General features: G+C 35.9%; 1 protein-coding gene across 1 annotated transcript; it reads right to left on the reverse strand.

Moving 5' to 3' along the window:
• Positions 1 to 535: 535 nt before the first annotated feature.
• On the reverse strand, positions 536 to 20,632 carry LOC117316774 (cytochrome P450 2B1-like). Its single transcript, XM_033871545.1, has 8 exons — positions 20,084 to 20,632; positions 12,609 to 12,882; positions 7,613 to 7,736; positions 7,310 to 7,469; positions 6,157 to 6,293; positions 5,441 to 5,540; positions 1,410 to 1,616; positions 536 to 1,004 (listed from the first exon to the last, which is right to left on the reverse strand). The coding sequence occupies exons 1-8, from the start codon at positions 20,430 to 20,432 to the stop codon at positions 802 to 804; spliced, it is 1,554 nt and encodes a 517-aa protein (XP_033727436.1). The 5' UTR covers positions 20,433 to 20,632; the 3' UTR covers positions 536 to 801.
• Between the last annotated feature and the right edge of the window lie 7,074 nt (positions 20,633 to 27,706).

Consider the following 27,706-nt stretch of genomic DNA (forward strand, 5'->3'; position numbering starts at 1 on the left):
TCTCGATATTTTGTAAATCATATAGATATCCTATTTGGTCTGATGACAGTCATGTATTCCGTATACTCAATATCCATACTTTCTAGAATGTTTCTCTGTCGCGTAAGGCAAAAAGAAAATAGTTCTCAAGCCCACCCCTATCTGCTTTGAAGTAAAAAAAGCCCCTCATCTCATATTTGTTTCTTGGTTTAAATTATAAAAGAATCCCCTACCTTATTCTTCAGGAGAAGACAACAGCGTAACCAACAACCCATTCTCATGTAATATCAATTATTTTTTAACATAAGATAGACTACAGGTTCATTAATGTGAAACAAAGAACCATGATAAATCATTGTTTCCCACATTTTTGACATTTTGAAGCAGTCTGCATGAAAATGGATGATTGGTTTGAAAAAAAAAGAAGAAAAAAATCATCAAGTGTTTTTCCCAAACAAGATCCAACTTTTCCCCTCATCTCTCTTTAGAACAATTGGTCCTCGATCAAGTGACGTATTTTTGTTAAGCCTGGTAAGTTTTTAAACAATCACAAAACAAACATGTAATCTTTATTTTTCGCAAAATATAAAAAGATGACATTGGTACATTCCAATTACAGTATGTAATTAAGATGGTGGTTCTGTTATCTCTTTAAATTGATTAATTAGTAAAATCAATACGAATGTGGTCTATAGTTAAACAGTTCTGAAATACAATGAATGCAGTTCTATTATTTTTTCCCATGAAGAGAAACCTTAATTGAACTGATGATAATACAAATAAAAATACCAATATATAGTGTCCTGATTTGTTATGAGCTACTCAGCTGACACTTCCTGGAAACTCTCTCGGTATGAATACTACCCTGAACGGGGTGGGTTTGAGGGATACCCCTTTATAGTCTGACGTCAGAGGTATTTGTTTACTTCTGTCAAAATAGCTGATGTGGAAGTGACGTATGAGGTTCATGCAGTATACGAAGTGCGCAGTGTCCACTAATTTTCGTGCGGGACAACATCTCGGACCTAAAACATCAAGACGAATTGCATGCGTTTTCATTTTTGTTTTTTCGTTTTTTGTTTTGACAGGCATGATTAAACACACAATAAATCCTATTCAGAATTTAACACTATATTTAGTAACACCAGAAATGAATAAACGAACGTAAGGAAATATGACTGTTAAGTTTATCATATCACAAAGATTATTGTTACCTAGTTTAAAGTAAGTACTTAATTAACCACATACCTGTTATACACAAAAAAAAACAAGTCAAACAAACACACTGTGAGTTGTTATAACCATTCATGTACCCTACCGGCTAAAAATAGTAACAGTGATATTGACATAAAAATTCTGAAACGCGAACATGTAGGAGATAGTATGGTCCTGTTTCCTTGTGTGATAATACAGGATCACACAATACGTACCTAGACCAAACGAAAGGGAAGCAACTCGTTCTTGTTCTTCGCTCAGCTTTACTAGGAATCGCTCAGGTTGAAACTCAGATGGGTTTTCCCAAACTGTCTCGTCGAATCGAGGATTGTGAAGGTCACAGACGACTAATGAACGTTCAGGGATCAGGTGACCGCCCACAATGGAACTCTTTTTATTGGAGTGTAGCGTTGTCATGACCGCTAAAGAAATAGAAATAATCAGTAGGGTTTTATCTCAGCGACTGACCAAGTAATAGGTTAACCGTTGATGAAGTCATAATAATACTAATAATAGTAACAGGTTAGATGAAAAAAACTACTGAAAAAATAATGAAATTATGTAAACACAACATGGTGGGCTTTGTTAGAGATACGAGAAGTTAATATCATTCTGCAATGTGTGGAGTTAAACTTTGTCCCCCAGACTGACATTTGGTGTAAGTTTATAGATTATAACATCTCACCCCAGACTGACATTCAGTGTAAGTTTATAGATTATAACATCTCACCCCAGACTGACATTCAGTGTCAGTTTATAGATTATAACATCTCACCCCAGACTGACATTCAGTGTCAGTTTATAGATTATAACATCTCACCCCAGACTGACATTCAGTGTAAGTTTATAGATTATAACATCTCACCCCAGACTGACATTTGGTGTCAGTTTATAGATTATAACATCTCACCCCAGACGGACATTTAGTGTAAGTTTATAGATTATAACATCTCACCCCAGACTGACATTCAGTGTAAGTTTATAGATTATAACATCTCACCCCAGACTGACATTCAGTGTAAGTTTATAGATTATAACATCTCACCCCAGACTGACATTTAGTGTAAGTTTATAGATTATAACATCTCACCCCAGACTGACATTTAGTGTAAGTTTATAGATTATAACATCTCACCCCAGACTGACATTTAGTGTAAGTTTATAGATTATAACATCTCACCCCAGACTGACATTTAGTGTAAGTTTATAGATTATAACATCTCACCCCAGACTGACATTTAGTGTAAGTTTATAGATTATAACATCTCACCCCAGACTGACATTTAGTGTAAGTTTATAGATTATAACATCTCACCCCAGACTGACATTCAGTGTCAGTTTATAGATTATAACATCTCACCCCAGACTGACATTCAGTGTAAGTTTATAGATTATAACATCTCACCCCAGACTGACATTCAGTGTAAGTTTATAGATTATAACATCTCACCCCAGACTGACATTTGGTGTAAGTTTATAGATTATTTCTCCTACCGTTTGATACAGTAGCACCCAGATAATGTCATATCTAGACTAAATATCTGTGTTTTATGTACCTGTACCAGAACAAACAATGTTAACAAAATACATAGACCTCCATTTTACAGTTGAATAACAATTTTCAAATCCTGATAAAATCAATTCTGTTAAACAAACCTGACAAAATTTTGTGAAACTAAAACACTTGTCAGTCTCTTCCTCCCTCCTTATTTTAAGGAATATAGATACAGAGGTTTGGAAGTAAATGAGGGATAAGCTTGCCACAAATCAAGCGATTAAGGTAATCACTTTTTGAGCGACTGATCCTAGGTCGGTACAGGGATCAATTAATACAGTATATCATTCATGCTATGAATCAGATATATGACTTATATCGTTGTATTCCGCTATGATAATCTCTCAAAGTATCAACCATCGGCATTTATGACGTTAACGCTTTGATAGCCTCACTGTCTTATCACTGGAATATTGCAGCACCCAGGGCGCTTCTGGACGCATACTTGTAAGATGAGCGCATTTTGTTCCCGCAAAGGAAACGAGCAAAAGGCGCTGGGAATTTTTTTTCATTTCATTTTAAGCATTTTGTTTATATAAAAACCTGGTATTGATAGTTCCCCTCTTAAGAACGGTATCGGAGCCAACATGTGTCAATTCTTTATCCTTTGGGTTCAAATAAGTACAACCATTTTTCGTCGACTGTCAGTAGTGACAGTAAATTTCTTGAGTTACAATTAATGCATTTTTGCTACAATCTCAATCAAAATTGATTGGTGCTCTGCGCATGTGTCCAGAAAAGCAAAACTCTCTTCATATCACATGCTTTGTCACATCAATAACAGGTTTTACTGTGTATGTAGCAACAAAGCATGTACAGAATGTACATACCTATCATGTAAACTATGTCAATATCAACGAGATCAACAGTGTAATGACCATTCTTCTGAACCAATATTTTCACAGCAATGATTTTTTGCTTTGGTGATTGAACAAATGACTTGTCTTGTCCTCATCTATACCAATTCGGCCATTTATAAATTTACAAACCTGCCTGAAAAACGTTTTCAAAGAGAGGAGAGAAAAGCCATGTGAACTGCACATAATCTCAACCTTCATTTTACAAATATAACAGTAAAAATGGCCGAACTGACAGGTATGGATAAAGATCGTCAATGTGTGATGTAACAGTCAAATATGCTAAACTGACAGGAGCGGAAACCAGCCATCATTTCTAATATAACAATGCCAAACTGACAGGAACGGAAACCAGCCATCATTTCTAATATAACAATGCTAAACTGACAGGAGCGGAAACCAGCCATCATTTCTAATATAACAATGCCAAACTGACAGGAACGGAAACCAGCCATCATTTCTAATATAACAATGCTAAACTGACAGGAGCGGAAACCAGCCATTATTTCTAATATAACAGTCATTTGAATCCAGAAAGCTAGAGTAACACTGTAAAATTCACTGACAAAAAAACGAGTCCATTCAATAAAATATCGAGCAATGTTTAGTCGTAACTGTAGCTGTTCGGTGGCACAGAGTCAACATTGTCCACGGTGTTATTACAAAATGTACGTCTTGTAATTTAAGAAACCTTGTAAATATCATGTTCTCTAAGTTACTACAGGTTTTTCAATTTCAAAACAAAACATTACGTCATAACCAGGTGATTCAAACATAGCTCTCAAGTCCGTAGCTAAGCTTTATATAATACTGTTTCAACTTTGATATTTTTGCTTTGTGTTTCTATAGCGAATTTTATTTGCAAGATATCAATTTCTTCTTGTGTTAAAGCAAACGATTATTGAGATGAAAATGATCATATTTATGAGTCACCGGTTAGTACTTTCGATCCAAACTGTCAACTCTAGAATAATCATAAATTGAAGAATTGCATCTGACACCATTTTATTGAAGCCTATCATATATTGATTGTGTTGTCCCCATAATGACACTAGTTCCTTCTTCTTTGAAAGAAGATTCTTTGAGGTCAAAAGGTCAAATTTAACTGTCGTTGTTCTAACTTACAATATGGTTTCTAAGCAAGTCAATTTGAGTCACCACACCATACAATGATTATGGTTCCTTGCTGAAAATGGCCACCGATCATACCGGCGATTAACATATTTCCTGTGTGTCTAGGTTCTTAGGTAGGGATGATCGTAAAGGGCGACTAAATTAGGAATCTTATGATTTTTACCATTATCAGTTCCAAGCTACCACAAGCAGACATACACTAAAATAAACAGTCTCCTTAAGCACGCAAACATTCACCACACACAAGCATCTCGCACACAGGGTAGACCATCTTTAAATGATCATAGGTACAAATTATATTGATAGGACGTTAAACAAAACTTCACCAATCAAAACAATCCTCAGGTTCGGGTGGTATTGCTGACTGAATAGTATTTATGAATCATCCATTTATCTTCAGAATTATTTTTTGCAATTAGCGTTTGTTACTTAACATTTTAAAAGTTCTTTGTATTCTATAGGGTACCGACTGTTAGGTCAGTCGCCAAAACGAACTCGCCTTGTTATATTTTGTGTAAGACTCACCTAGACTAGATATCTCCATTATCTGTTTCATTAATATTGTCACACAGTTCGGCAGACACCTCACCCGGAGTAGATTTCCCCAATATCTCCTGCAATAATGTCACACAGTTCGGCAGACAACTCACATACTCAGTATCACCCTCATTACTGCCACAAAGCTCAGCAAAAAACTCACCTGGACTAGAAATCCTGAGTATCTCTCTCATTACTGCTGCACAGTACGGCAGACTTCCATTGACCCTATCTGTTGTCGTCAGATCACGGTCTCCAACAACCTGTCGAACAAAAGGTTGACATTGAAGAATATTCAGCAGTAAATGGTGAGGATGTATGCATAACAAAAGAGGATATATGATTAATATCAAAGTCAGAAGTATAACACAACCGGAAGTAGGACTTATATCACAGGAAGTGTGTATAACATAACAGGAAGTAGGAATTATGTCATAGGAGGTGTGTATCACATAACAGGAAGTAGGACTTATATCACAGGAAGTGCGTATAACATAACACGAAGTAGGATTTATATCACAGGAAGTGTGTATAACATAACAGGAAGTAGGACTTATATCACAGGAAGTGTGTATAACATAACAGGAAGTAGGACTTATATCACAGGAAGTGTGTATAAAACAACAGGAAATAGGATTTATATCACAGGAAGTGTGTATCACATAACACGAAGTAGGATTTATATCACAGGAAGTGTGTATAAAACAACAAGAAATAGGATTTATACAGGAAGTGCGTCTGACAAAATTGATGGAATTGTGTCTTTTCATTCACATTGTTGATGGAATTGTGTCTTTTCATTCACATTGTTGATATAACAATAAATTTGTGTAATTATTGTTGGTGTACAAGTCAAAGAATTGCATGTAAAACGCTTACTGAATCCATTTCCTCATGACATTTTCGTTGAACATCCGGGTACCTGACGAGGTACACGATCGTCCATAGCAGCAGTGACGTGGTCATCTCGGACCCATATATGTACATGTCGAGGATGGACCTCAAGAAGTTGTTCTCTGAAATATGTACGATAAGCAATGACCGCCATACATACTTATTGACACTTTCTATTAATATCGCGATTGATTATGTCTTCAAATCAATCATACCCTGGATATGATTGCAAATATGCAAATGTGGTTCAAACCCACGTCACATGGACCAAGTCATACAACCCTTAAAGTTCAAAGTATGAATCCCAACAAGATACACTGTACGGTATTTGACAACATGGGTTGTACGGAAGGCTGAAGGTTCTATATCCTGGCTCTACATACCAGTCAATCAAAACGTACTTGATGCCCCCTAAATAGGTAAACGGAGAAACAATAGACTAATCTTGGTATCAGTACAATGGACCACGAGAGATGTTACGCAAATACATGTCTGCCTGCGACATGACATTTTAGTGTAAGGTCGATGGACCTCAAGAGATGTCATGTCAATATGCCTGCGAACATCATATTCTAATATCAGGTAAATGGACCGTGAGAGATGTTAGGCAAATATGCCTGCGACATGACATCATGGTGTCAGGTCAATGGACCACGAGTGATATCACGAAAATGCATGTATGCTGCGACATGACATTCTAGTAGCTGGTCAATGAGCCGCGGGAGATGTCATGTCAATATGCCTGCGACATGACATTCTAGTAGCAGGCCAATGAGCCGCGGGAGATGTCATGTCAATATGCCTGCGACATGACATTCCGGTATCAGTACAATGGATCGTGGAAGATGTCAATAATTCTGCGGCATATATTTTAGAGAAATGGCACTCCAAAGAAGACCTTGAACTTATGGTGAGAACCATTTTTATTTTGTTGATGATAAAACCAAACATCTCCAAGCGTTATTTTCCATGATGTATAATAAAAGTGAGTGATATCCCCTTTACCTCAGACCATTTTCACACTCTATAAACCGAGTCAGTGTCCCCGACAATTAGTAGAGGAGCAATAACAAATGGTTAGCTACTCCGTGTATATGTGACATGATTTTGATCGTTTGGATGTAAGGTTATTTTTTACCTGTGTTTAATTTATCGGTATCGTTTTCCTGTTTGGTCTGCTGTATGTAGGTATCCATCAGGTCACGTGGCACGTTCTCATGACAATTGTTTTCGTGGGAAGTCAGATATTTCTTTAAAATAGTGAAAAGGTCATTTTCCTTTACAATAGCTTCGTCTCTCTGAAAAAAAAACATAAATGAAAACGAAGGTACAAATCTTACCGCCATAGTAACACATTTGTTATGTTTGGTATAGAAGGGGCCATTTTGTAACATTCCTCCGTGTGAAAATTACGTCATCAACGGTTTACAATTCAGCCTACCTTTCGTCTCATACAGGCCCCTAAACTTGGAAACATGTTGACGGGATTCTGAGTCTTGTTTCTCTCAGTAAGATCCGCAATACCATCCTTGAGTAAGCTGTAATCTTTCTCCGTCACATCAAACCTGTCAATACAACAATAGACCGTCAATACAACAATAGACTGCCAATATAACAATAGACAGTCAATACAACAATAGACAGTCAACACAACAATATACTGTCAATACAACAGATTGTCAATACAATAGGCTGTCAATAAAACAATAGACCGTCAATACAACGATAGACTGTCAATACAACGATAGACTGTCAATACAACAATAGACTGCCAATATAATAATAGACCGTCAATATAACAATAAGATCAAAACAACAATAGACTGTCAATAAAACAATAGATTGTCAATAAAACAACAGATTGTCAATACAATAATAGACCGTCAATATAATAAATAGACCGTCAATACACCAACAGATTGTCAATACACCAACAGATTGTCAATACAACAATAGACTGTCAATACAACAACAGATTGTCAATACAACGATAGACAGTCAATACAACAATAGACTGTTAATACAACAATAGACTGTCAATACAACAATAGACTGTCAATACAATAATAGGCTGTCAATACACCAACAGATTGTCAATATAACAATAGACTGTCAATACAACAATAGACCGTCAATATAACAATAAGATCAATATAACAATAGACTGTCAATATAACAATAGATTGTCAATAAAACAATAGACTGTCAATACAACAATAGACCGTCAATATAACAATAAGATCAATATAACAATAGACTCTCAAAATAACAATATACCGTCAAAACAACAATAGACTGTCAATACAACAATATACCGTCAATACAACAATATAACGTCAATACAACAATAGACTGTCAATACAATAGACTGTCAGTACAACAATAGGCTGTCAATACAACAATAGACTGTCAATACAACAATAACCGGTCAATACAACAATAGACTGTCAATATAACAATAGACCGTCAATACAGCAATAGACCGTCAATACAACAATAGACCGTCAATACAACAATAGACTGTCAATACAACAATAGACTGTCAATACAATAGACTGTCAATACAATAGACGGTCAATAAAACAATAGATTGTCAATACAACAATAGACTGTCAATACAACAATAGACCGTCAATATAACAATAGACCGTCAATACAACAATAGACTGTCAATACAACAATAGACTGTCAATACAACAATAGACGGTCAATAAAACAATAGACTGTCAATACAACAATAGACGGTCAATACAACAATAGACTGCCAATACAACAATAGACGGTCAATACAACAATAGACCGTCAATACAACAATAGACTGTCAATACAACAAAAGACCGTCAATACAACAATAGACTGTCAATACAACAATAGACTGTCAGTACAACACTAGACTGTCAATACAACAATAGACTGTCAATACAACAAAAGACCGTCAATACAACAATAGACTGTCAATACAACACTAGACTGCCAATACAACAATAGACCGTCAATATAACAATAAGATCAATATAACAATAGACTGTCAATATAACAATAGACTGTCAATAAAACAATAGACTGTCAATTTAACAAAAGACGGTCAATACAACAATAGACTGTCAATACAACAATAGACCGTCAATACAACAATATACCGTCAATACAACAATAAACTGGCAATACAATAGACTGTCAGTACAACAATAGGCTGTCAATACAACAATAGACTGCCAATATAACAATAGACTGTCAATAAAACAATACTGTCAAAACATTATTAGACTGTCAATAAAACAACACATTGTCAATAAAACAACAGATTGTCAATACAACAATAGACTGTCAATACAATATATTGTCAATACAACAATATACCGTCAATACAACAAAAGACCGTCAATACAACAATAGACTGTCAATACAACACTAGACTGCCAATACAACAATAGACCGTCAATATAACAATAGACTGTCAATAAAACAATAGACTGTCAATGGAACAATAGACGGTCAATACAACAATAGACTGTCAATACAACAATAGACCGTCAATACAACAATATACCGTCAATACAACAATAAACTGGCAATACAATAGACTGTCAGTACAACAATAGGCTGTCAATACAACAATAGACTGTCAATACAACAATAAACTGGCAATACAATAGACTGTCAGTACAACAATAGACTGTCAGTACAACAAAAGGCTGTCAATACAACAATATACTGTCAATAAAACATTAGACTGTCAAAACATTAATAGACTGTCAATAAAACAACACATTGTCAATAAAACAACAGATTGTCAATACAACAATAGACTGGCAATACAATAGATTGTCAATACAACAATATACCGTCAATACAACAATAGACTGTCAATACAATAGACTGTCAGTACAACAATATACTGTCAGTACAACAAAAGGCTGTCAATACAACAATATACTGTCAATAAAACATTAGACTGTCAAAACATTAATAGACTGTCAATAAAACAACACATTGTCAATAAAACAACAGATTGTCAATACAACAATAGACCGTCAATACAACAATAGACTGTCAATACAACAATAGACTGTCAATACAACAATAGACTGTCAATAAAAGAATAGACTGTCAATACAACAATATACTGTCAAAACACTAGGCTGTCAATATAACAATAGATTGTCAATAAAACAACAGATTGTCAATAAAACAATAGGCTGTCAATAAAACAATAGACCGTCAATACAACGATAGACTGTCAATACAACAATAGACTGCCAATATAATAATAGACTGTCAATATAACAATAGATTGTCAATACAACAATAGACATTTATGCGTGTAAATCCTCTGATAAAAACGAGTTATACAACAATAGACATTTCTGATAGTATAGCTCGCCGAGTGGGTTGAAATTCAGAATTAGCTAAATTTTTTTTAAGAAGGTTAAAGGTCTCGGTCGAAGTCAGCAAGTCCGCTGGAGAAAGCTGATGTTACAAAGAACACCCACGTCAAATATAAAAACTACATCCGGTATGGTTAATATAATATGGCTTAGGTTAAACTTTTAAAAAATACACGGACGATGGTTACGCCGGAGTTAATAGCGCCGAAGGACTTCGTCCCGAGGAGCTAAAATACATAGCATGTGTGGATGTTTTCCTCGTCGTTAACAGGTCAAATGTCTTCAAATTACATGTACTCATGTAATACTTTTCCGCCTACTTCCTCCACTAGTTATAGACTGTTCTTTATTTATACTTTTCGTACGGTAAATTTACAAACGAACTTCTTTGCAATTCTTAAGGAAGTCTAAACAAAAGCACATTGCTAGAGCCTCAAATATATGTACACATTAGTCTTGTTGTCTCTAATTGTTTAGATAATATAAATCTTATACAGATGTATGTTAAAGCTGACAGTGCAAGTTATAATTGAGATTTTTTTTTTTTTAAACACATAGTTTCAGTATTCAGAAATCGTTTCTGAGATAACCCCCTATTATTACAGTATGCTCCGGTCATCGTATCTAAGGAAACATTTTAATTTGTGAAATGGAAGTTGTTGTTTTTTTAATTTGCATTGTCAACTTTTAGGTACATATGTACTGACAATAAATCATATGTTTACGCTATTTTTCCGGGTCCAATCGTAATGACCGGGCGCCGGTGCTTACACCTGGGCGTCGATGAATTTTACATCCGGGCAAACGATAATTTTTTCGGCATAGCTGTATAATATTCTTTTGGCCCCGGATATGACGCGACAGGTGGCGTTACTGGTCAAGATGAAGTATGTGATTGGTCAATGTAGCGGTAAATGCAAAATGCAGATATGCAGTTCAAAACGAAACAAAGTTCAGATTGAATGTAAGCTGAATAAGTGGATGTATCTTTTCAAATGACACATTAATAAAATTATATTCCTGATTCAAATGCAGTCTTATTATCACCAAAAATGATTCAAACTGATATAATTTTGTTATACGCGCCGAAACAGATTAGCTCGTTGATTTATTTCATCTGCAGTTTTACATTATAACCACCAGCATTAAAAACTAGATTATCTATGCCGCTTATCGTTTTTAAAGATATTTCTTGTTTTCTCTTTTTTTCTATATGATAATGCAGTCCTTCAAGGAAAATAACCCGACCATGGAACAATATGATCAATTGTCTATAATATGTAAGGATAACGGACATCTAAAACACTTCTCAATTTTTGCTAAGTCGGCCACAGTGTTGGTGGGTATGACCAAAGATGTTCGAATCCACGAATTATGTAACACATACAGTAAAATCCGCGATCAAAATGACTATAAATTTCACAGTTTGTCGATATTATATATTTTAACATTTTCAAGGGTTTTTGGATTAATTTGTATTACTAGTAGTAGTTAAATATGAATTTTGAGACATTTCCTTATTTTACACATACATCTCCAAGGTGTTGTACGTCATGACACCGTTAGCGTGGAATTGTAAACGTACATACATGAATTTTAGCGGTAATATTATTTAAGCGTTTTTCGCCCAAGAAGCATTTCTTTATCTACTGTTTCTATAAAAAATAATGTTGGCATGCCTATTCCTCAATATGTGAATCTGCGATAATGTTTAACTGCGCTAAAATGTTGGTGGCCAAATTATGTACATGTAAAGTATACATATATGTTGGGAGGTAGGATTTTATAGTCACCAATACTCTGGTTCTGCTAACCGATAAGCAGTAGACTGTGAGCTTGTACAATAGCAAACAAACACATGTACAGCTTTCAGATGTTTTCTTTTTATCTCGTCTTCAGAAAGTGTCTCCTTTTCAGGAGAGTTACAATACATCAAAACCGAAAGTGAAAGTACAAACAATATATAAAGGTTATCTCCCCTTACACCTTATCAACTTGATCCCCTTATGTATCATATTTACTCTATGGGAGTGCCGGGGTATAACTTACCGCTGTCCAAATACAAACGACGACAAAATGTTGAATGTGGAAGCGCTAAACAGACAATTGGGGTCAATTCCGGTTTTCCTGGGGTCAATTCCGGTTTTCCCGGGGTCAATTCCGGTTTTCCCGGGGTCAGTTTCTGCACTCAAAAGCTTGACCACGTGATGCACTTCAGCCAATATTTGTTTCTCTGTATGCTGACCGGTGTCCGGGGAGGTCTGTGTTGTTGTCAGGAGGTCTCTCATTCTTTGCCACATCTCGCCATTCGTCCAAATCAGACCTGAACCAATTAACGAATTATGTTACAACTACCTGATTCAATGTAAGTAACTTCTGAAATCATAAAAATATCTCGTTACATTTCCTAGACGTATAAACAAGGGGACATAAGGAAAGGCGTACATATAGTTTACCTGGGTCAAATCGAACTTCTTTAAATCCACCTAGAGCTACGATGCGTACAGTTTAACGCTTCAAACTAAACAAGTGTGCTGGGTATTGCTATATATATATGCCCCCATGGACCTCTATAACTGTGTGAAGTTTGATCGAAATCTCTCAAGGAATGAAGCCGCGAGAGCAGGGACAAACTTTGGCGTACATATGTACAAGACGGACGTGAACCTAGAGTATCCCGGTTTCCATCGGTAAGGGACTAATGATTGACCTTGTTGGAAAACTTTAGCGTTTCTACCCAGGGACTTTCCAACTAGGATTACTCTAGATACAACTGTATCTATCAAGGCAATTTCCATTTTACAATTTAAAATACTGTGGCTTTGAATAAATTAAAATGTCATTTCATTACACGTACATGTACTTTGTAAGTATAGGCAATGTACGTGATATAGCATGCCTCTAGTTGCTTGGTTCATCAGAAGTCATTTCAGTGTCTTAACGAAAAACTGTAACCTATATACATGTATTGGTCAATGACAAATCTTTCCAACCGACAAAATATATGGTAATAGCTACTGATCTACATACCCAATATCTTGACCATATGATCTACATACCCAATATCTTGACCATATGATCTACATACCCAATATATCTTGACCCTACGCGTTTGTGTCAGAAGTTTCTTGAATGCTTTAGCATCCCATATCAGTGACCTTGGATAGCAGTTGAGGTAATTTCCTAACGGCCATTTTGTTTCGGTTCACACAAGACACAATTGACCATTTTGATCTTGAATATTGGTCAAGGTCACCACTTATCGTAAAAATTTGTTTGGGCTTCTCCCAATAAAACTATTACCTAATATCAATACGCAATGCTAGGTTGTTGACGGACCGAACAACGACTATGGTGACTTTCCCTTCCGGCATATCAGTTAAAAAAATTACAAGCATACATGTATCTACATCAGGGACCTAAATACCTCGTACATTGTACCACAGGTCGTTCACCTGTTTCAGTCGATTTGGCACGATACTTGCTGACGGCATTAGTTTCACATGAGTGCTCCATTTCGATGACAAAATGATTACGGGTTTTACGAGGGTTTTTTTTATTCAATACACACATATAGCGACGGCTGTACGCAATGATTTATACTAAACAATAGTTGACAAGCTATCAACAAATTCAAAATAACAAATTAAGTGCAATTTATTGAATAGGGCATTTTCTTAGAATTATTTATTTATTTATTTTTGCAATAGAATAAGATTTAATCGATACTTTTATTTCAACATTACGCTGTGCATGTGCACATTAACCCAGGGATATCTATGGTGTTCCGTTAGGGACAAATTTCCAATATCGCTCCCTCGTACTTCCACCTAAACGCGAAGGAACGAATTGTGTTTTTCGCTCCTTCGCTCCTTCGTCATCGTGTTTTCCGCTTCTTCGCCATCGTGTTTCCCTCCTTTGCGTTTAGGTCGAGGAAGCGAAGGAGTGATATTGGAAATTTGGTACTAGATATCAGCTAATTGCGTGTATACACTACGAACACTACTTTAATTGTATATATTATATTAAAAATATGTTTTTTCTCTATACATCATGTCAATATGTGAAAAGAGAATTAAATGAATTTGAATTCTACTCTGATACAGAATACCGAACGATTCAGATGATCAAGGTGAAGTATGTAACGTCAAGGACACGTGTATATAATGCCATAACCGGTTGACATGGACTTTGCATTTAGAGTTTCCGTCGAAACCCGGATATTGATTTAATCATCGTGGTTTTGAAAAAAAGAAATGCAGTTGAAAAGGACAGATGTTATAATAAACAAACAAGGAAGATAATTAACGTATCCGTGCATGGTGTTGAATTTATATCTACTTGAGGAAGTGAAAGCGCAGGCACTTGGACGCCGGGCTCAGAATTTTATCGATATACATATTGTAGTATGAATATAATTATGATCTGCCAGGTCATGTTTAAAAAAATATGAATTTATCCGATTAATATTGTCCACTGTTTGTTCTCCATAATAAGTTTATAGATGTATCTATTTCATCAACTGTGAGCATTATTGTACTTATTGTGATGTTGATTCTCTATGTATGTAACGAGTATTAAATAACACTGTTCAAACTGCACATAACCTCCACATCGAAATAAACAATATAAATAGAATTGTGTAATTCGGCCAGGCTTGAGTGGTTATTATTAAAAACAGGATATGTTACAATGATATAGTATATAATAATAAAAATAGCGGAAGTACTTATTATGTATATGTATGGCACATGCATTGAAGGGAATATTCTGAGTTTCATTTGGCCTTAACACGTCAGATCAGACATCAGCTGTATGTCACAGTTTGGCGTCGACACCAGAGGAAACTCGGCCTAACATGTTCGTACTGTGTGAATAATTCATATCCACATTCCATTTACATAATAAGCGTTAAACTAAATTCTTGATTTGTTCTGGCTGTACTTGTAGCCGCTCTCATTGTATTAAAACATGAAAACATGTTATCAAAGTGAAATTTTATAGTGTCGTCTCCTTGAAATGTCGCAAGTTTGAAACGGTAGTAAGACCCTTCATCCAGTCATTTTATACTGACAAAGGGGGGGGGGGGGGGGGGGGGGGGGGGGGAATAGAGAAGTCGGGAACAGACAGGAGCGAGAACTGGAAACAGTCCTATCCCTTTCCCGGAACTCATTGTCCGTAGGATAGCACTTATCTTAATTGATAAGTTCCCGCGTATTTTCACATTTTTAATGGAATTCCTTCATGAAATATTTATAGATTGAAAAAAAGGCAAAAATATCAATTGATACAATTTAACGTCAGAGTTAATATCTTGTTTCGGAGAAATATCATTTGATCATTCACGGGGGTTGGGGGGGGGGGGGGGGGGGGGTTCTCTTAAGATATACAAAGCACGTGTTTGTGCAGTTCCAACCTGATACGCCGAGAAGGCCTTGATTTATGAGAAGGAATTAAAATCTTTTATAATTTTTGTTTTTGTATTTTTAACGTAAACTGTGAGCCACTTTGCAAAATTGATTGACGCAAATCTTTAAAATAGACAATGATGGGAAAATGAAAATGATTAGATATCTTTATGGGGAACAAAACCTGAGCGAAAAGGTTGACGTTTATCTTGAACAATCCTCGATATGCGTGTTACTGTGGTGTCTCTTTTCCATGGAAACGGTATCCAAATATCAGTTAGGGTAAAACTTGAAACGCACTGGTCAGTAAGATACATGACACAAAAGGTTTAGATTATTCAGAACAAATGTCAAATGTTAAAATGTCTTAACCTACCATGTGAATACATACATGTACATCTACCAAGGGAAATGACGAACAAACATGCATGTGGGTTTATGTGCTTACACGACAACTACGTGCCTGGTATAGCATCACAACAAGTAAAATATTGTTTATTTTTGACATTTCCACTTTTCCTGATTGTGATTGCGCTTGTTTGTTGTTTTTTATACAAAGCGTTACAATGCAGTTTTCGTACAAATCAGGCTGTATTAACCTACTAGGGTCTAAGAGAATGTTCAATCATTATGTATGTTTGTCTCTGGCTCTAGACGTTTAGAGGGGTATACGTTCGCTTAGATTTATTTCACTGGGACCAGAGACGTATATACCTGATATACAAGTCTCTGCTGGGACTAATAGGTAACACATAGTTTTGTTTTTGTTTATGTTTGTACAAAACAAAGTCTAATACAGTGGTATCTGTCGTCATGGCGTAATTACCATATGTATTTGTCAATATGAGATCGTAAAATGTCTTTAAAAGATTTTATCGAAAACATTTCGGAGTGGTCTGACAATAAAACTGTAATCCCAATCGGAACCCCTCGTCATTTTCTTCGCAAACGGAGGCGAGGTGTTCTGATTGACTATAACCCTCACATGACACACCGTCCCTAATAAGTTTGTTGAGATTGAAACTGAACACATTCTGACACAAACGTTTGTTGGAATGTGATTTACATGTTTGTAGCCGGACAATGTTCGGTCCAGTAAACAAGTCACAATAGATTCATTTTAGTCTGACTAGATTTGGGCTAATTTGTTCGCTGAAGGCTATCCAGTGATCTTTATTGAAGTAGCTTTCTGGAAAATATGACATACATTTTGTAAATCAGGCCGGCGTGGCATTACAACTAGAGTCTACAGTAGTTTATATAAATAGTTGAAAGTCAAGGCCGTCGACCCCGGTGTGGTATTTTCATTAAGGTTCATGACCAGACCTCCAGTAAATATCAAACACCAGGGTGTTTGCGAGATTAGCTATGATTTTACCTGTGTTTCTTTTGAAAATGGAACACTTTGTATTCACAAAGGCCTGCCAACTCTTCCTAATAAACCAAATTGTTGGTTCGTTTACTGCGAGGATAAGTAGAAACTTCAAAAAAAAAAGCTATCTCAAAACAGGTAACAGACACGATATTATACTTTTCTATGGATAACCATATGGCATTTACAGAGGTACATCGCACTCCTATGCCTGAATTCTAAAAATACATCTTAGATTTTGACTTTCAGTGTTGCAAACTCACCTATCCTACAGACCACTTCAGAGGGGGTAGGTACATGTGTCAATGATTTTTTGATCACCCATTTTTTGAGTACCTCACCAGCAAAACCTGTTTGGAAGCCAGTATGACGGTGTTACAATAGGATTCACTGAGAGTGTTGTCTCAGTAGCCCTGGGCATAGACTCTACGTAGTCGCTTCGTATAAATCTAAACGGTGATTTTATGTCAGAAGTGTGGACATGTACCTTAAGTCGACTCGGCGCGGCAGTGTATCGCTATTTAATGTATAAATGTCATATCATGTATTTCTATCTTTTTTTCATAATGTTAGCATTATTATATCCATACAAGCAACACACTTTTTTAGTCAGCACCGCATGCATCAGCACCATGGGGCATGATTAACGTATATATACAACATATACATTTGTATGCAATACGCTAATATCTAAATTTATACCTTTATCATCGTTATCCTCATAAAACGAACATGACACATCACATATTGCCATGCGAGTTGTTCAAGACAAGACAATGTATGAAGGACAGACAAGATAATGTATAAAGGACAGACAAGATCATGTATAAAGGACAGACAAGATCATGTATAAAGGACAGACAAGACAATGTATAAAGGACAGACAAGACAATGTATAAAGGACAGACAAGATGGTGTATAAAGGACAGACAAGACAATGTATGAAGGACAGACAAGATAATGTATAAAGGACAGACAAGATCATGTATAAAGGACAGACAAGATCATGTATAAAGGACAGACAAGACAATGTATAAAGGACAGACAAGACAATGTATAAAGGACAGACAAGATGGTGTATAAAGGACAGACAAGACAATGTATAAAGGACAGACAAGATCATGTATAAAGGACAGACAAGATCATGTATAAAGGACAGACAAGATAATGTATAAAGGACAGACAAGATCATGTATAAAGGACAGACAAGATAATGTATAAAGGACAGACAAGACAATGTATAAAGGACAGACAAGATGATGTATAAAGGACAGACAAGACAATGTATAAAGGACAGACAAGATCGTGTATAAAGGACAGACAAGATCATGTATAAAGGACAGACAAGACAATGTATAAAGGACAGACAAGATCATGTATAAAGGACAGATAAGATGATGTATAAAGGACAGACAAGATGGTGTATAAAGGACAGACAAGATCATGTATAAAGGACAGACAAGACAATGTATAAAGGACAGACAAGATCATATATAAAGGACAGACAAGATCATGTATAAAGGACAGACAAGACAATGTATAAAGGACAGACAAGATCATGTATAAAGGACAGACAAGATCATGTATAAAGGACAGACAAGACAATGTATAAAGGACAGACAAGATCATGTATAAAGGACAGACAAGACAATGTATAAAGGACAGACAAGATCATGTATAAAGGACGGACAAGACAATGTATAAAGGACAGACAAGATCATGTATAAAGGACAGACAAGACAATGTATAAAGGACAGACAAGATCATGTATAAAGGACAGACAAGATAATGTATAAAGGACAGACAAGATAATGTATAAAGGACAGACAAGATAATGTATAAAGGACAGACAAGATCATGTATAAAGGACAGACAAGATCATGTATAAAGGACAGACAAGATCATGTATAAAGGACAGACAAGATCATGTATAAAGGACAGACAAGATAATGTATAAAGGACAGACAAGATCATGTATAAAGGACAGACAAGATAATGTATAAAGGACAGACAAGATCATGTATAAAGGACAGACAAGATGATGTATAAAGGACAGACAAGACCATGTATAAAGGACAGACAAGATGATGTATAAAGGACAGACAAGATCATGTATAAAGGACAGACAAGATCATGTATAAAGGACAGACAAGATCATGTATAAAGGACAGACAAGATCATGTATAAAGGACAGACAAGATCATGTATAAAGGACAGACAAGACAATGTATAAAGGACAGACAAGATGATGTATAAAGGACAGACAAGATCATGTATAAAGGACAGACAAGACAATGTATAAAGGACAGACAAGACGATGTATAAAGGACAGACAAGATCATGTATAAAGGACAGACAAGATCATGTATAAAGGACAGACAAGACAATGTATAAAGGACAGACAAGACAATGTATAAAGGACAGACAAGATCATGTATAAAGGACAGACAAGATCATGTATAAAGGACAGACAAGATCATGTATAAAGGACAGACAAGATCATGTATAAAGGACAGACAAGATCATGTATAAAGGACAGACAAGATCATGTATAAAGGACAGACAAGATCATGTATAAAGGACAGACAAGATAATGTGTAAAGGACAGACAAGACAATTTATAAAGGACAGACAAGATGATGTATAAAGGACAGACAAGATGATGTATAAAGGACAGACAAGATCATGTATAAAGGACGGACAAGATAATGTATAAAGGACAGACAAGACAACAATTATCTCACCTTTTTTCTGAATGACCTTATCAGGTATATAGAGCCAGTTAGGTCGTATATTAAAGTTCTCTTCTCGTCCAAGTAAAACCTGCTCAATATTCTTAAGTCCAAACACAAAAATAGTAGTCATCTCGCCCAGTTTGAGCCGGAAAAGATTTCCATATCTATCCCTAAACCGTTGTAGCTTCTGATCGAACCCTCCGCCAGTCACTTGAGGGATGTTTCCGATAATAGGTAGACCCCTTGGGCCTGGAACACGCGCCATCTCCCTCTTCCACAGCCAGTATAGGGACACTGTGATAAGTACGACTGGTACAACATAACCAGGAACATCATTAACTCCAATGTAAGAAGACATATCCGGTGATAAGTGTAACTGTTATTACAGCCAGTCACAGTCACCCTAAGTTACTAATGCGAACACAGTATGTATCAATCCAAGGCAGATGATATGCACAACAACAAATGTTATTATTACCCTGCCTGCACGTGGGATAGTAGCCGCCCCCTCTGTGGCCGGTGACGTATAAGTTGTCACGTTTTTGGCTGGTTGTATACAAATAGAAGAAAACACGCCTGTAAATATATCACGGCATTATTCAAAACTTCTCTGTTACGGATCAATGACTTCGCCGAAGACGGCCGAGCACTCTACTGTGACGTGAAATATTTGCATTAATTGATTTTTATTCGGAAATCCGTTTTGTGAATGGTACGTATTGCAAACCACAGTTGTCTCTATACAGGTGTGGGGCCATGTACTAGCGATTAACGGTCGTGTCAACATAATTACCTTTTACGGTAAACAGCTGAATGCGTTTGAATATATTAAGTTTTCTGGCAAGACTCAAATACCTGTCGGTGGTATATCGATAGCCAGTGCCGGATACTGATTTGATCAAACGAAAGAAAGTAACCTGCCCACGGCCGTCAGAGTAACTTGGCCACGGCCGTCAGAGTAACCTGGCCACGGCCGTCAGGGTAACCTGGCCACGGCCGTCAGAGTAACTTGGCCACGGCCGTCAGAGTAACATGGCCACGGCCGTCAGAGTAACTTGGCCACGGCCGTCAGAGTAACCTGGCCACGGCCGTCAGAGTAACCTGGCCACGGCCGTCAGAGTAACTTGGCCACGGCCGTCAGAGTAACTTGGCCACGGCCGTCAGGGTAACCTGGCCACGGCCGTCAGAGTAACTTGGCCACGGCCGTCAGAGTATGGAGACAGAAATAGTCTCAACATACGAATCTATACACGTACATCCTATACAATTAAGGTTGAATAAAGTCATGTTGAGGTGTATGGGGGTATAAACCTCAATAGGTCTTCAGACAAATTTTATGAACTGCGAAATAGTTCATAAAATTTGTCTCAAGACCTATTGAGGTTTATACCCCCATACACCTCAACATAACTTTATTCAATCCTTATATTTATATTTTTTGATATTTTGTACAATATTTTGTCTTTGACAAATAGGGACTTGTGCAAGTCTACCACAGAACTTGCCGAAATGTACGTCATCACTCTTCGTCTACATATGGTTAATACTTTTAGGATTTCTATTAAACAAACTTAATAGCGAATTAAAACAAATATTAGTTTTAAAGGAATTTACACTTCACTGTCCCGGTACCACGTCCGTATCGTTAATTAATATGACGTCATTTCAGCAGTTGAACTCACACGCTGATTTTAATCTAGTGACGTTCCATAATGTATATCTAAATGAATATGATTAAAAGCCCCTGACTATCAAATATTCAAACGCCAATGGTTTAGATGGTGTATAGTGTACATATGAATTTTGATATCGGACCCAGGGGGATTTTGATTGTTAGAGCTCTGTCCAGTGTATCCCTATAATAATACCTGTATCACCTTCATCAATAATATACCTGTATCACCTACCATCAACAATATACCTGTATCACCTACCATCAACAATAAACCTGTATCACCTACATCAACAATATACCTGTATCACCTACATCAACAATATACCTGTATCACCTACCATCAACAATATACCTGTATCACCTACACAACAATATACCTGTATCACCTACCATCAACAATATACCTGTATCACCTACACAACAATATACCTGTATCACCTACATCAACAATATACCTGTATCACCTACCATCAACAATATACCTGTATCACCTACCATCAACAATATACCTGTATCACCTACATCAACAATATACCTGTATCACCTACCATCAACAATATACCTGTATCACCTACCATCAACAATATACCTGTATCACCTACACAACAATATATCTGTATCACCTACCATCAACAATATACCTGTATCACCTACCATCAACAATATACCTGTATCACCTACCATCAACAATATACCTGTATCACCTACACAACAATGTACCTGTATCACCTACACAACAATATACCTGTATCACCTACATCAACAATATACCTGTATCACCTACATTGTACCATCAACAATATACCTGTATCACCTACATCAACAATATACCTGTATCACCTACCATCAACAATTTACCTGTATCACCTACCATCAACAATTTACCTGTATCACCTACACAACAATATACCTGTATCACCTACCATCAACAATTTACCTTGTATCACCTACACAACAATTTACCTGTATCACCTACACAACAATATATCTGTATCACCTACATCAACAATATACCTGCATCACCTACACAACAATATACCTGTATCACCTACACAACAATTTACCTGTATCACCTACATCAACAATATATAAATGAAAATTACTTGTCCGCACACAATTTTACAGGTGTTGGTATGAAAAGAATTTCACAACATCAAGGTAATTAATCACTCGTATGATAATTATAATTCATCACTTGAATGGTACAGGTAGGTATGTCATATAATTAGTTAGGCTAGTCCAGACGATCACATGTTATATTCTAATTAAGTCATTTGCTTCGGCGCAAAGTTCAAAGGTATCTGTATGTCAACCTCAGAAGAGGCGGTTTCTTCAAAAGAGGAAAAATGACGGAAGAAATTCCCTCCTACCAAACTTAATTAATTAAATATGAAAACACGAGAAAACAGTGCTAGACACGAACAAGTAAGTGCCATGTTGTCCAAGATAGTGACTGCGAAACTGTATAAGAAAACTACAAACATTAAACAACAGTTTGTTACCATGCGTCTCATGTTACGAGCTTTTATTCTGCCAATTTTCGACATCTTTTCGAACAAAGCATTGACTATCAACTCAGCTGCTGTTTCTACCGAGAGAAGGAAAATGATCACGATCATCACGCGTGTTGTCTATTCACGGTAAGAACTGTCATGGTCAAAATATTTCTTGTTCCTTTAAATACGACGCATCATAAATTCAGCCTTACAACTACTTAATTAATAACTGTTGAAAAGCTGTGCTACACAAGTCGATCGAGGCAGGTTTGTCACGTGTGTTTGTGAATAGTCTGCAGGGAAATTTTGTCATTTCACTAAACAATTACATTCAACAGAAATGCACGTGTTTCTCACGAAAGATACAAATGGATAGTTTATGGCGTACTACGACAACTCTCTTAACAAGGGGTGAAGGTGTTCACCGTCTAGAATGAACAATAGAACGGTAGAGAGATGAACAGTTTAACAGATGATGATTGTTCATGAGTTGATGTTTAACCTCTAACCTACTTCAGCATTCTACCTGTAGTTTAACCTCACATCCCATTTAACAATGTAAAACCGTTCCTATTGTTATGTGACCTATCGACATGTACATGATGTACTCGTCTGTACAATAGGTTCTACTGCGATATTTCCCGCGGTAGAAGACTGACATTCTTTTTTAGTGTGCTGTCGTCAGACATGGACACAGAAGGCAGGAGGCGAGACCAGATTTAACAGATACTGAGGATGGCTTTGTTGATCGGCTATGACAGTTTGTGGCAATAAAACACGGATGAAAGGATTAGATCTAAAGCCGTGAGCTCTATCACACCTCTGATCCCCGATGCTGAATTTTGTTATTGTCCCCTCCACGGAGCCTGTGCTGGTATCCCCGGAAACCATTTCTACAGGAAATTGGTTTTGCCTGCTGATTGAAGAAAAACTAGCGGGATGTCCGGTCGGAGAGTTGTAACATAAATAATCCCCTGTACTGTTGTTTTGTTCCGTCCGAGTATATTGTCTCTGGCACGATTTTTGTTTTTTGTGTGTTTTGTCTGATGTTGTCAGTGTAATGTTTGTATATTATGTATGTACATGATACTAATGAGTCGGAAGACTCAAAGTCAATAAAGAACTTGAACAAGAACTTGAACTTGTTTGAATGAAGATTTCAGAATTTGTTCAGTTAAACTTTGAAATTTAATTACGATGAAAAACTTTAATGTAATATAAATTTCACATCATTTGAACTTCAACGAGTGAATGGATTGGGTCACTAGTAATAACATTTAGTAGATTATTTAGTTGTGTGGGTCCTTATTATGGGTATCCACAATAGATCCGAGGTGTTCCGGACACAGTCCAGGACCTAACTGATTACAAAGCATTCATATCGATCTTAAAATCCAGGTAAATTCCAGACATTTTAGAGACAGGTGTCACTCAACTATACATGTCAAATTAGCAGGAGGTCAGATACTCCTCTTACGTAACATAATGGGCAAGTCACTGAGTTGTTATACGACAGAAGGTGGTAATTGAATAATTGATCAAACTGCATGTACAGAAATAGTGATACAAGTTTGACATCTGGGACTTAGGTGTCTTCCCACTCAGCCAACATATCCTAATTTAACATTAGGGGTAGGAACAATAGAGAACAATAGGCACTAATTACAGGTAAGTTATAGCCTGTTTTGGAGAAGTAATTCATTCTCAGGTAACCTGTGTTACCGGTATTACCTGTGCTTCATGCTGTTAATAGTTTGTGTATAATGCATACATACTACATATGTATCACAAATACTTTTATACAATTAAAAAAATGTTAAAATATAACTGAAATTTTCATAAATTAAATTAGTGAAAAGAATTCATTTCTCTATATCTTTCATTGTTATAAATTTCACACTTTATTATAATTATAATGTTTTATAAATAAAACAGAAAATACATTTGTTCAATTTTAACCTTTACATACATATTGTAAGGAAACATTATTAATAAGTTTAAGTCAACGTTACCTGTTTCATTGTGATATATAACGGATATATATAATGTACTTAATTGAAAACAATTAAAAACAAAACACTTTAAATGACATTTTAATTGTTCAAGTAAAACAAATCATGTATGATCATGAAAGTGATTGAGTAATAAAGCACAAATCAGTATAATCCTAGAAATCACGGATAAAGTTGACAATATCACCAAAGTCACTGTGTAATCACTGAATATGATATATCGTCGGCAGAGACATATATGTCTCTGATTATATAGACTTGTGTTTCTTTGTTGTAATTAAATTGAACTATTTATTACGGGAATAATTTCGTATGTGAAGACTGCGTATATGAGAACCGACGATTGTATATATGTTTTTGATATAATAGTCACTTCCTTTAACACGAGTAATCGTAATCCAAGTTCAAGTCACTTTATGAAATTGAATGTTAAATTAAATGGTTAGAATACACAAGTTCAATTTCTCAAGGTATATCATAATCACTTCAGTCCTTTTATGAAATTTAATGTTAATGTTCAGGAAACAAGTATATGATACACGTGCATATGATTGTCATTATCCTGGATTTATTACTCCAAGTGGATAAGATGTGAAGGAACGTCAAGTTTGAACCAAGGTGTTTAATGTTTAATCTAATTTTGAGGGAAAAACAATTGAATTTTTTATTGGTAATATACACATACTCTTATCAACAGTTTTGAGTACCAGAGACATATATATATATACATATACATATATCTCTGTGAGTACATATCATTGAAGTATGTGCCGTTAACCCTTTATGTGATTATAACAAAATGTACCTTTATTTTCGTTGAAACAATGATTCAAATACTAATAATTAGTTGCTTATTATAATATAGTAATCATATCTAATTGAAAGGGAAAAAAAAGAAAAAAAAAATGATTGAAATTACACTGTATATCATTGTTACCTGTATATGGTGTATTTTTTTTATTATAAAAGATTTTCCATTATTTCATTTTTAAAGTGTTGTGTAATATCATTATTATTATAAGTAATACATTATCACTATATGTATTTTGTTATTAATTCGTACATATAAATGTATATGTTTTTTTAATGGCATTCTTCAACATTTTCTTCAATTGTTAGTCACCTTTGAGTCCCATGTATACGTATACTGAAACAGACTATACCTACATTTTCCACAGGTAAACTCAGGTAATGTTTATATAGCAAAAACAACATGTTGGCTGAGTGGGAATGAACCGGGACTTACATGTATCTTTATCATACATATAAAAGGCGAAACGATATACAATACTAATTGTAACATCTAAGAAACCTACTGTATTCACGAATTGTCTCTTGAACAAATTACAAATATAACACTATTACAAATAAGTAGACAGAGCAGAGACGTGATATACACGTGATATACACGTCTCTGTCAGAGTTACTTTTAGCACTTTGCATTTTTATCACAAAATGTTTTCGTGATAGTTGTCTGCACGAAATCCGGGGGGGGGGGGGGGGGGGGGGGGGTCTAGTTTTGTTTGTTCCCAGGTTTCCCATGGTGTCTAGGGTACTTTAAGGGTTTTTAGAGGGGTAGGGGGAGAGTGCCTGCCAGTAACGGAGGCCACGGTGACGGCCACCCACTATAAGTCTACCCCGGCTTCCCGACCCGGTCTCTACCTTGATTGGTATTTTACATTACTGACAAACACATGAATTTATAAATTACTTCTTAAATATTCACAAACTATTTAAAATGTGTACATTAGTTTCAAGCGTTCAAAAACGAGAAAATGGAAAGATCGTCACATCGAAATTATTTTACACATGTTACAGTTAAGCATTGAACTGTTACCAAATGGTAGTATACAGTCGATATGAATACAATTTGGGTGACAGATAAATAGAATGTCGCCCGTTAGGGCGACATGAAATATTTATCTGTCACCCAAATTGTATTCATATCGACTGTATACTACCATTTGGTAACAGTTCAATGCTTATATTTACATTCATAATTTTTTTTATTTACGGTAGCTTAACCCTCTAGTGCACGTGCCCAGCGTATCATATATGATACATTTTTTAAAAATCTGTATAACAAAACTTGTGTGCAACAAAGAGTTGTCTCTGTTTGTCCATGTTTTTTATGAAGTGCCATTGTTTAGTTTCGTATTTTATTTGTTTTTGCCATTTTTGTATCACAAGCTGGAATATTTGTTCCAAGATGGCTGCGCCCATGTAACTTAACATGCTGTTTTACACTGATCTTCAGGTTGACACTTAGAAAGTTACAGGTAGGTACACTTATCATAAAATGTGTAAATATAATGTTTATGGTATGATCTATCATTTTAAAACAATTACAATGCAGCATTATGAGCAACAAATGTGCAATCTGTTGACATAAACCGATGTATCATATATGATACATTGGGCATTACTGGAATAGCCAAGGGCAATTGTT

This window comes from Pecten maximus, chromosome 18 (genome assembly GCF_902652985.1).
Source record: "Pecten maximus chromosome 18, xPecMax1.1, whole genome shotgun sequence".
Lineage (NCBI taxonomy): Eukaryota > Metazoa > Mollusca > Bivalvia > Pectinida > Pectinidae > Pecten > Pecten maximus.